The 12,837-nt window shown below is 42.8% G+C and overlaps 1 protein-coding gene across 1 annotated transcript in view; it reads right to left on the bottom strand.

Annotated features, from left to right (window-relative positions):
- Positions 1-5,624: 5,624 nt before the first annotated feature.
- The window catches only part of RAD54B (RAD54 homolog B), a 170,980-nt gene continuing 163,767 nt past the window's right edge, over positions 5,625-12,837 (bottom strand). The window contains exons 14-15 of the mRNA XM_073631973.1: positions 7,219-7,419; positions 5,625-6,154 (exon numbers count right to left, since the gene is read on the bottom strand). Coding sequence (XP_073488074.1) covers positions 5,967-6,154; positions 7,219-7,419 — 389 coding nt within the window. The 3' untranslated portion in view covers positions 5,625-5,966. The remainder of the gene's footprint in view (positions 6,155-7,218; positions 7,420-12,837) is intronic.

Here is a 12,837-nt window from a genome sequence, read left to right on the forward strand (position 1 = left end):
TTTTGACGCAGTCTTCAGGGCAGTCGGCCCATATCACAGGACCTTCTTTTTTTTTTCCTTGGTGGTCTTTCCTTCTAGATTGAACAGTGCTCAGGTAATGAAGTGTGAGCCCTGGGTGTACAGCGAGTTGTCCTTGGAGGTGGGTTCGTGACAGTCTGGGTGCAAAGGAAGTGGGTTGGATGACACTGGCTGTCATTTACCTGGAAGACTGGAAACATAGAAGTACAGGGGAGAGCTTCGGCATGAAGCTGTCATTGCTTTTTTTTTTCTTTCACAGATGATCAGGGTTTAAAGTAAAAAAATCCTGGGGTTCTACCCTAATATCTGGAGCTAAATGGAGTTTAGGCAAGGCCATATATCCCTCTTCTTTTCCCATGTGTACTGGAATACCATCAACAATGCTGGCTGGTCTACACAGTGCACGCTGCAGCTGATGTCTATATATAGTTATTCCGGCAATAACACTGTACAGGTATTTCTCCCTTGATTTAATACTTATTGTTTTGCCTGGCAACGGTGTTTGTTTTCTCGGTGCACCTTGCCAGCACTCCTCCACATGCCGTGTAATATTATTGACTCAGCGCAGCTTTTGGTTTTCGCCATGTCACAGAGATGAGCCTAGACAGCGACAAATGATGTTTTGCTGAACACTTTGGTTACAATGCTGTTAAAATTAAACAGAGTAGCAGCATGTAGGAGTAAAAAGACAAGCAGATCCTGCAAGATATGGAATCAACTCTGAAATGGATGCCTTTCGTTTAAATGGATTTGCTTCACTTCAGATTACTGGAACTATTATAAAACATTCAAGGCTTGGGGCCAGAATGAACGGAAAATAAATAGACAGTCAACCTGTTTGCAATAAAAGACGATGCAGATTTACAATAACTGCAGAGGTGATTTCAGTGCATTACTGGCATAAGCAATCCAGAGTGAATGTGATTGTTACAGTTTGAAATATTTGGTAAATAATTTACAGAAAGACATATGTGCTTGTCATAAATACAGGTATGAGACTATACAGTTCCACAATCTGAACCACAACTATAAGGAGAAATGTAGGGGAACAATAGAGGTCACGGGGAACAAAGGGACTGCATCGGGTATAAATCTCTTTTCTTTTTTTTTTTTATTAACAAAATAGATTTTTATTTAATAGAACACAAGGTATTATATGTTACAGTTGCATAGGTATACAGTCCATAGAAAACAGGAGTTGCAATCTTCATAACAATAAATGAACGGTAGTAATTGTATAGCCAACTTATCTAACAAAGGACTAGGAAGCACTGCATAATACCCCTGAGTTCCAAGCACTTTTGGAAAGAAAAGTGAAAACAATTAAACAGAGCAACAAACAAGGGAAAAAAGAAAGAAAAAGAAAAAGGACAGTCCAGCTGGTAGTATACAGCAGTTACTTTGTGTTATAGCGATCCCAATTCCATCACACTAGTATCGCATAAGGAAAATCACCTCTGACAGGCCTCTTATAGTCACTTAAACTTAGTGCAGGAAACCATCTAGCCCATTAGTAATCTGTCTAGAGCAAGCTGCGGGGGTGCCACCTCTGGGGAGTTCAACCAACTCTGCCAGATGTTTATTCATTTTTTAGGTGATTTCATATGATAGTAGGTGTTTTTTTTCTTCAGATAAGGATAGTATTAGCCATTTGAATCCTCTGTGCCTCCGTCTGGACCTGTGCTGAAAGCCAAAGTCAGGCAATCAGATTCCTAGCTAGGTGTAAGAGCTTCGTGACGGCGATGTAAACCGGGGGGATGGGGGGGTAAAGTTCCTCAGTGAGACTCCCCAACAGACACGTCAACGGGTCCATCGCCAGGTGAACCTGGTATACATTGTTCAATTTCGGTGACAATTCTGCTCCAATACTGCACCAACTTGGGGCATCTCCAGAGCATGTGGATGAAGTCACCCGGATGAGCCTGACATTTCGGACAAATGGAAGTCTCTCGTCTGGGTATAAATATCTGAAGAGCGGTTCAATATCGTCAGCTAATGAGGTCTGGCAGCTGCTAAACCTTTACTTGCACTTGCTAGGTTTATGACATCTCTGAAAACAAACTGTTACCCATAGCAATTAGTAGTTTCTGGTCTTTGCTTATATAGTCCTAATACAATATGAGGCTTAGTGCAGAGTACGCTGATCCATTCACATTAGTTCCTGCCCTACAGAAGCACTGAACCTAATGTCTGTACTGCACAAAGACAAGGCCTTGTTATCCTAGCCACTATGCTACAAAGCGCATGCACCCTCTCTTTTTGACATATTATTACTAACAACACAGATAGTATATTCTTCAGACCATTCTGTACAAAAAGCCTACTTTCCTGCAGCCATTTGCTACTCTAGGGTGCTCTACCCACCCAGTAAAGTGTAGATCAGACATATCAAACTAGAGTTTTTTGAGTCATATTTAGCCCTCTCACTCCTTTCTTGGGGCTGTGACTGGTTTAAAGTGACACTAATGGTTTGTTAGTTTTTTTTACCTTATTGTTAGTGTAAATACTTATGTTATGTGATGCCACTTGATGTGTACCGAATCAGGTTGTCCTCTAAGGCCTGGCACAGCTTTGATGTCTCCTCCTAAGGCCTCATTCACTTGAATATACACCTATGTTAGGGCCATATTTTGTCTGCACAGGTGTTCCATGCACCCCCATGCAGGCAGTCCCCATTCATGTCAACTGGGATGCAGCAGCTGCACGGAAACAGCTTCTGCCCCCAATTTGACATTTATGGGGGTGCAGGTACATGCCTCAGAATGCAGTGCGACTTCAGGCACACGCACCTGCATCCACACGGATGTCAAATTGGGAGCAGTGGCTGTGTCCCAATTGACATGAATCGGACTGCCTGCATGGGGGTGGAAGGAACAGCTGCGCATCCTGTGTGGGAAAAAATGGCCCTCACACTGGAGTATGCTTAAAGTGGTTGTAAAGGCACAATGTTTTTACCTTCATGCATTCTATTCATAAAGGTAAAAAACTTTGTGTGTAGCAGCCCCCTCAGCCCCCCACCCCCTAATACCTGAGCCCCTTCTTGATCCAGCGATGTTCATGAGAGCCTTGCCTCTCTGGAGACTCACACTCTTGATTGGCTTTTGGCAGCAGTGGGAGCCATTGCCAATCATAGCCAGTGAGCCAATCAGAGGGGTGGGGCTGTTCCATGGCTCTGTGAATGAATAAACACGCAGAGCCATGGCTTGTTACAAGCTACTTGCTGTGGAGGCACCTGGCAGGAGGGAGGAGCCAGGAGCGCCGGCAAGGGAACCGAGAAAAGGAGGATCCGGGCTGCTCTGTGCAAAACCACTGCACAGAGCAGGTAAGTATAACATTTTTCTTATAAAAAAAAAAAAAAAAGCTTTAAAACGGAACTTTAGTAATTTTTTCAATTTTCCATCTATTAAATCTTCTGCCCTTGTTGTTTTAACTTTGGATAGTAAAACATTTTTTTTTCAGCCAGTAAATACCGTATACAGCCCACTTCTGTATCTTGTCTGGTAAAAATCCTAGGCTTATGACATCATGCACAGCTCTCCTTCTCACGTGAGGGTTTGCCAGGAAGGGAGGGGGGGATGAGTCCTAAGAGGGCCAATAAGAGCTGCAGGGCTGCGGAGCTGGAGGTGTGCCTCTGTGTAAATCCAGGAAGTGAACAGGCAGCAGCTTCAGCTGCCCACAGACTGGAGGGAGCTTTCTGCAGCATATTTGGCAAGAATCACAATATATATAAAATAATATGCAAAGTGGTAGGAGGGAAGCTTCAGAATGGCAAAGAGGTTTTTATTACAAATTATGTGAGCAGCCTGCAGTTCCTCTTTAAGTACACTTGTGTGAATGAGGTCTTATAGTGTCCCACAGAAACAACCGTGTGTTTACCCCTGGCATGCATACACATAGATTGGCAAGTCACTTCTACTCTCCTCCAGTGCAAATGTTTCTTCTGTCTTCACTGTGTCTTCTGTATGCACCCTCCCCTACCCGGGAGTTCAGGGAAGCAGCACTATGTGGCTGGGAGTGAGTGGTGGAGAACAGAGAGTTATGTGAGTGTTGAGCACACACTGGGGCACTGAAATTTACTGGAGCAAGTTGCACTGCTTGCAACCAGTGCATACATTTAAAAAAGCTGAGTCTTTAGTACTACTTTAATCAATTAAGCCCTAGACCTTTTTGCTGGCCAAAGACCAGAGCACTTTTTGCGATTCGACACTGCATCGCTTTAACTGACAATTGCGCGGTCGTGCGACGTGGCTCCCAAACAAAATTCCCTACAAATAGAGCTTTCTTTTGGTGGTATTTGATCACCTCTGCGGTTTTCATTTTTTGCGCTATAAACAAAAAAATAGCGACAATTTTGAAAAAAAAAACGCATTATTTTTTGCTTTTTGCTATAATAAATATCCCCCAAAAATATATAAAAAAACATTTTTTTCCTCAGTTTAGGCCGATTCGTATTCTTCTACATATTTTTGGTTTAAAAAAATCGCAATAAGCCTTTATTGATTGGTTTGCGCAAGTTATAGCGTCTACAAAATAGGGGATAGTTTTTATGGCATTTTTATTAATTTTTTTTTTTACTAGTAATGAGCGCCATGTCGCAGTCACGATTTTTATCGTGACTGCGAAATGGTGGACACGTCGGACAATTTTGGTGTGATTTTGGGACCATTCACATTTATACAGCGATCAGTGCAATTAAAATTGTATTGATTACTGTGTAAATATGACTGGCAGTGAAGGGGTTAACACTAGGTGGCGCTGTAGGGGTTAAATGTGTCCCAGGGATGTGTTCTAACTGTAGGGGGGATGGGCTAACTGTGACACATCAATGATCATAGCTCCCGATGACAGGGAGCTGTGATCAGTGACACTGTCACTAGGCAGAACGGGGAAATGCTTGTTTACATTAGCATCTCCCCGTTCTTCCTCTTCATGAGACGATCGCGGGTATCCCCGCGGACATCGAGTCCGCAGGACCCGCGACTCGACTCACGGTGCTCGCTGCCGGGAGCGCGCACGCGATGCCACGGCGGCAAATTCAAAGAGATGTACAGGTACGCCCATTTGCCCAGCCATGCCATTCTGCCGATGTACATCGGCGTGCGCCGGTCGGGAACCGGTTAAGGAATTTAAATGAACAAAGTCCCAGCTGTCTTCCAGGTGATGAAGGCTACACTTTTTTACATAATTTTGAAATAGAATATTTCAGTAAATATTTTCTGGGATACAATATAGTAAGTAACAATCGTCCTTATATTGTTAATTACCAAATATCTATATTTTGTTTTGAAATTCAGCTTGGCCCTCAGTAGACATAACGTGGGCCGTTCAAAAATTCTTACACTCGGTTAGACCCCATTTTTCACTTGAGTTTGACAGTTCTGATATAAATACTGTATATGAACATAATCAATGGGCAATCCTTGCAGAGGCATAAGGTAAACTTATGGGTAGAATTTTTTTTTCTTTTTGCAGCTTAAAAAAAACAAATTGATAAAAGATATGAAGCTGTTCAGAGGCTTTATTTCTCATTTCACTGCAATTGTGAACGTGGTGTTTTAACAGCTCAAAAACGCGAAAAAAAAAAAAAAAAAAGTTTGTTTAATGCAATATTTTTTTTATTTTTGCAACTTAAAAAAAAAATAAAGTTGATAAAAGGCATGAAGCTGTTCAAAAAAGCCAACACTGAAGCCTGCCAACATTGTTTGTCCTCAATATTTGTGAACAGGGTAATAGATATTATATATTTCCATCATTCTCCCAATTGGGTGGCTCGTTCTAAATATACTAACTCAGCATCCTCTTTTAGCAAGTGCCTGTTGACATTTGACTTACTCTTCATATGAAATGAGTGCCAAGCTGGGATCAGTGCACAGTACATTACACCAGGGCACTGTGTAAGGACAGCGTGTATCCCCAGAGACAAAGGCTACATAACCTCTGATCACAGTTCAGCTTTGGCTGTTTGTCATGTTCTGGAAAACAAAAGAAATATATTCTCTCCCGGGCTGGAGGAAAGGGTCACCATCACTCTGCTCCATGGAAAAGTGTTTCCACTCCATCAGTTCAGACATGGAAACATTCTTACAGGGCTTATTAAGGAGCCTCCCATGTGTGATCTCTTTTCCAGTGGAACCACCTGAAATGAAAAGATGTAGCTGAATGCATGAAATAACAATATTTATAATCTTTTATTATCTCGATATGTATGTATACTACAGGGAGTTATAAATCGATGGCAGCAAGAGAACCAAAATGGTATTTATTCCATGAGCACAATACTGGTTAGTGCGGATGTCTTAAAGCCCTGCATCAACACAATCTGCATGGAGTTTGTATGTTCTTCCCAAACTTCTTTTTACTGCTTCGTGAAAGTTTTTTCCCTAGTTCAGATATGGTCAGCTATTGCATGCAATGAAAGATGGCCACAGACAAGTCTTAATTTAATCTTTCATAAATGGCTGACTACTAAAATAATAATAGGATCCCATAAACATCAAGGTATTTTTTCACAGAGAAGGTAAAGCAGACCAAAGATGGGTAGATGCCCCTCTGAGAACCATAGGTGGGGAAGCCATGTGTCCATCCGCTGCAGCACTCAGGCTTGCCTGGAGGATAGAAGGATGACACACACAGTGAAGTTCTTCCTATCTTCAATAGACAATGGTCATCTCTGTCTCCAAGTTAATACAGTGACAGTTATAGTTCCCTATGTTTGAAACCAATATCTGTGATAATGGAATGCCCATAGTTAGTCTGGTTGAAAAAAGACACAAGTCCATCCAGTTCAAAGAATAGGAAGCTGCCCTAAGCTGTAAACATTGCCCTGTCCATAGCAGGCCACCATAGGAAACATGCAGGGATGCCTGCATTTGAGGTCTGCAATTCTAAAGAGGATTATACAAGGGCTGGGATTTTCCATTTGTTTCATAGGTAATAGTACAATTTAAAGTGAACCTGCCCTAACGTAAGGTAACAAAAGTGATGCTGTGCAGGGACCTTGTGGTGCCCACACATGGCAGTGCTAATCCTTAAAAATATCCCTGTGGAGGATCATTTGGACCCTCCTGGACCCAGGTTATACATAAGCATTTGAAATTAAAGAGAACCTATCACTTTTCCCATTTAGGCTTCATGCATGCTTGCATTTAAGCCTAAAGCTAGACAGAAAGCTTTAGACACTGCAGGAAAGGTGTAGGTTACCTGGATAGTGCTTGGTATGTGTACAGTCACACTCCAGCAAGTCATGGGTCACACAGTCACTGTCTTCATGCAGCGTGAAAAGGTCTCTCAGCTCATCCACAGAAAAACAGAAATGTTCCGACTTCTTGGCCAGATCAACTACAGCCCCAGAGAGACCCTGTTTACTAATTTGTCTCTGATAAATCTTTTCCTCTAAAGTACCTGCAAGAAAATGTGACACAGAAGGTCAAGCATACACCAGGCTAATGAGAAGGTCAGACATAGATATAATGGGGTTGATGTACTAAAACTGGAGTGCAAAATCTGGTGCAGGTCTGCATAGAAACCAATCAGCTTCCAGTTTTTTTTTTGTCAAAGCTTAACGTGTTACTAAACCCACAACAGTAAAAGGAGTCTGTATATGCAGAAAAGCATGCTTGTTATACTCACTGTGGAACCTAAGGGGTAATCCTGCACATTGTGTAAAGTAGCCGTTTGAACCTGTCTCCATTGATCCCCCCTTCTTTTACTGTCCCCAATCCATCTGTTGATAGAACAGAGCCTTGGGGGCATTCTGCACACGCTCAGTTTGGTGTGTATTGCTAGAGAGTTGTTTTTTTTTTTTTGTAGGAGGGTGCATGTGATCGGCACAGGGCCAATCAGCACTGTCCAAACAGAGGATCAGAGGTCCTGCAGCCTCATAGGACATTTAGAGGTGAATGAAAATTCCTCCTACAGGCTTTAACCAGTGCTCGGCTGGACACTGATAGAAGTAACAGGGCGCTGATGAGAAAAGGTATTTAGCAGTTTATATTTACTAAAATAATTGCATTTCCATGTTCTGTGTACTGTGGAAGACCAGATATAGTGAGTGCAGGGTCCTGGGTTTAGTAACGCTTTAATTGAACAAGCTGAAGTTAGAAGCTGATTGGCTACCATGCAAAGCTGCATCAGATTTTGCACTCTCCACTTTTAGTAAATACGCCCCAATGATCTTTTGTACAAACTAAACAGTAACAATATTATTTACATAAAAGACTGATCACAAGATACATATGCAACAGTGTCAGATAATACTGAAGTGATGCTAAACCAGTACAAATCAAGATATAAGGACCAGACTTGACCCAAGAAATAATGTAATTCTTATGGCTGTCTCTCATGCTTCCACTAGTTGGTGGTTTTGCTTTGGTTAAATATTTGTCTCGGGTTGTAAAGCAATCTTCAAGGAAGTATACACATTTACAGAGAATGAGGTGTAAAAAGGGATATCTTTACTGACTTGAAGATAATAAGAGAGTAGAATAGGTTAAAAGGCACAGAGGAAACCAGTGAATCTAGCCATAGACATGCATGCTCAGTCAACCCAAAACGATTTACCTTATTATAAGCATACAATAAATTAAAGTAATTCATATTATTATTAGCCACTTGACCTCCGGAAGATTTACCCCCTTCATGTCCAGGCTATTTCTTGCGATATGGCACTGCGTTATTTTAACAGACAATAGTGCGGTCATGCAGCGCTGTATTCATATGAATTGTATGCCCTTTTTTCCCCACAAATAGAGCTTTCTTTTAGTGGTATTTGATCACCACTGCTTTTACACCCAAAAAAAAAAAAAAAACAGAAAATTTTGGAAAAAATATATATTTTACTTTCTGCTATAAAACCTAACCCATAAAAAATTTAAAAAAATGAAATTTCTTGATAAATTTAGGCCAATACAATTCATACTCTGCAATATATTTTTGGTAAAAAAAAACAAAAAGCGTATATTGATTGGTTTGCACATATGTTATTGCATCTACAAACTATGGGATATATTGTATTTATTTATTTTACGAGTAAAAGCAGCGATCAGTGACTTATAGCAGGACTACGATATTGCGGCAGACATTTGGACACAAATAAATGCGCTGTCAATGTACTAATGACACTGGCTGGGAAGGGGTTAACATCAGGGGAGATCAAAGGGTTAACCGTGTGCCTAACCAGTGCTTGTGTACTGTGAAGGAGGTGCTTTTACTAAGAGAAGGCATGGATCCATGTCCCTGCTTTGCAGGAACACAGGAGCCATGCCTTCCCTACTGACAGATAGGCGATCTGCCTTGTTTACACAGGCAGACCGCCGTTCTGCCTCTGCGCTAGATGATCGGCGAGTGCCGGCAGACATTGAGTCTGCGGTACTCACGCTGTCTGAGCAAACCGGCACGTATGCGCACCCCCTTCCCAGCAGAGCCGGATCATGTATACATATATATGTGATCTGGCGCAGAGGTGCCGTCCTGTAGCAGTAAAACTGCTATAGGGCGGCCCTTTAGTGATTAAATATTACTTAACTTTAAATTAGGGACTTCATTAAGTTCTGATGGTTGAGGCATACTTTTGCAATGGTTTGGCCTCACACACACTGAGCTTTAAAAATGCTGCTTTTAAGGGTGTGTTTTTTTTCTGCCTCTGTTCATGCACACATTGGCGTTTAGAAGCATAAAAAACCCCACTGCCAGCACATCCAGTAGAAGCAGCGTTTTGGCAGAAAAAGCACTTGACACATACAAACGTGTCTAAAGGTGCGCTAACACTAGGCACGACAATCACTTGAGCGTTAATTCATTTCAATGGCAAGGAATAAATGATTATTCTGACCAATGAAATGAATTAACACCCAAGCACTTGACGCGCCTAAATGTGTTTGGTTGCGTTTTTATCTGTTAAGCATTTTTTATGCCAAAACGCTGCTGTCAGGATTAAAGGCGTTTAGGAGAGATGGGCAAACGTCCCATGCGCATGGGACCTAAGATGGAGTTCTCGTTCAGTCCAAATACACGGTGGTTTTTGCTCACTCACTGATTGGTTTCTATGCAGAGCTGCACCAGATTTTGCACTCTCCAGTTTTAGTAAATGAACCCCACTTTGTAAATGACAATTGGTTGAATTTAAGCTTTACAAGTGAATGGGATCAAGTAAGCATTACGTCTAGGTTCATATCTGTGCGGTACGCGTATGCATGGACATTGTCATTTGAATGGGCTGCTTTACCTGTGGGAAACATGGGGAAAAAGGCCCCAACCAATTTCCAAAATGCAGCCGCACAGAACCATGCGTTTCACGCACCCAAAAACGCGTTGTATTTTTGAGTGGCTCATTTATGTCATGTGACAGAGTCTCTTTAAACAGTTCCCGCCCAGCCTATTGTCATATGACGTCCTTCCGGAGCAGGCAGCGCTGTGGCGCAATCAGTCACTGGCTGTGTCCACCGAATAACTGATCAGTGTACCAACCCGCTACCGGTACCACGTGATCGCTGTAACCAATCAAGGCAGATCACACGACAATTGTACACAATGGATGGCTTCCTTTCATGCCATGAACAATTGTAAGATTGTGTTGCTAGCCATGATTTGCCACAGTGATCACATGGTACAGACAGGCCAACCCCAGCCCATCTGTAGCATGTGATTAGTTGTGGCCAATCACAGCTAATCACAACAATACACACTGAATGAATAAATTTCATTCAGGAAAAATGATTGCTTATACCAGTAAAATTCACTGGTATAAGCAATCATAATGTGTGAAAAAAACAAAAAAACCCTGATCACTTCCCTTTCCCTTCCCTGTTACTGTGGTAACACTGTACTGCTCTGGTCAGTGTGTTCTAAAAAAAATGTAAAACAGAAGAAAAAAATGTAATAGGAAATTATTTTTTTTAACTACCAGCACAACAGTTACAAGATGATGCTGTACTGCACCAGTGAGAGTATATACAATGCCCTGAAAAAGTATTCATACCCCTTGAAATTTTCCACATTTTGTCACTTTGCAACCAAAAACGTAAATGTATTTTATTGGGATTTTATATGATAGACCAACACAAAGTGACACATAATTGTGAAGTGGAAGGAAAATGATAAATGGTTTTCCAATTTTTTTTACAAATAAATATCTGAAAAGTGTGGTGTGCGTTTGTATTCAGCCCCCTTTACTCCGATACCCCTAATTAAAATTTAGTGGAACCAATTGCCTTCAGAAGTCACCTAATTACTAAATAGAGTCCACCTGTGTGTGATTTAATCTCAGTATAAATACAGCTGTTCTGTGAAGCCCTCAAAGGTTTGTTAGAGAACCTTAGTGAACAAACAGCATCATGAAGGCCAAGGAACACACCAGACAGGTCAGGGATAAAGTTGTGGAGCAGTTTCAAGCAGGGTTAGGTTATAAAAAAATATCCCAAGCTTTGAACATTTCATGGAGCACTGTTCAATCCATCATCTGAAAATGGAAAGGGTATGGCACAACTGCAAACCTACCAAGACATGGCCGTCCACCTAAACTGACAGGCCGGGCAAGGAGAGCATTAATCAGAGAAGCAACCAAGAGGTAACTCTGGAGGAGCTGCAGAGATCCACAGCTCAGGTGGGAGAAGCTGTCCACAGGACAACTATTAGTTGTGCACAGGGCAGCCATCAGAAATTTTTGGGCCCCTTACACAGCTTTAGGCCTGGCCACCAACATTCCCCAGGGCTTGCCCACGGGCCATCCTACCGAGTCCACACCCCGGCCACCCCACCTGTTCACACTTAGCCCCCTCAATCCTGTATATATGTCAGCCCCCACACACACCTGTATATATGTCAGTCGTCCCCCCCACACACACCTGTATATATGTCAGCCCCCCTCACACCTGTATATATGTCAGCCCCCCTCACCCCTGTATATATGTCAGCCCCCCTCACCCCTGTATATATGTCAGCCCCCCTCACACCTGTATAAATGCCACACACACCTATATACTGTGGCAGCTGGTGCTCAAAATTTTTGGGGGGCGCAAACCAACTGAAAAATTCAGAAAAAAATCTATTGCAGCCTCACTGTGCCCATCAAACGCAGCCACTGTGCCCATCAAACGCAGCCACTGTGCCCATCAAACGCAGCCACTGTGCCCATTAAATGCCACCACTGTGCCCATTTAAAAGTTAACACTGTGACCCCCCCCGCCCGCTGTCTGCCTGGTACTTATCCTATCTCGGTGGGGCGGCGAGCTGTGTCCTCCATGCTTCTCCTCTCCTCCTCTTGATAGGCATCCAATCACAGCGCCTGTTGTTTTAGCCAATCAGGTGATGGGTAACACACCCGCGCTTCCTGATTGGCAGAGAGGCGGTTCAGTGTTAGAACAGCGAATATTCATTCGCTGTTCTAACACACCTGGCTGAACTGTGAGCGCAATGTTCTGCGCTCGCAGTTCACCTTTTTTGAAGCCTATTAGAGCCCATGGCTATAAACAGGCGCTTCAAAAATACATGCCCGCCGCTGTAGTTCAGGCGCCTGGCGTTCCGAAAAGGGGCCGGACGCCTGAATAGGGGGTGGCTACAGCGGCCATGAATAAATACATGCAATGCAATGCATGAATTTATTCATTATACATAGAGGTGGGTGGCAGAAGAGAGGGGCGGCGCCCGCACGCCCTTAATTGGCGCACTGCCACGGCCCCCACACACACCTGTATATATATTTGTCAGCCCCACACATACACAATGCTGTAAACACACAAGGATCTGGCCCCTCCCTGTACACAAATAAACAGAGAAGGTGGGGGGGAGAAGGAGGGGGAGGGAGAGAAGGAGGGAGAGGGAGAG

Source organism: Aquarana catesbeiana, linkage group LG05, assembly GCF_042186555.1.
Source record: "Aquarana catesbeiana isolate 2022-GZ linkage group LG05, ASM4218655v1, whole genome shotgun sequence".
Lineage (NCBI taxonomy): Eukaryota > Metazoa > Chordata > Amphibia > Anura > Ranidae > Aquarana > Aquarana catesbeiana.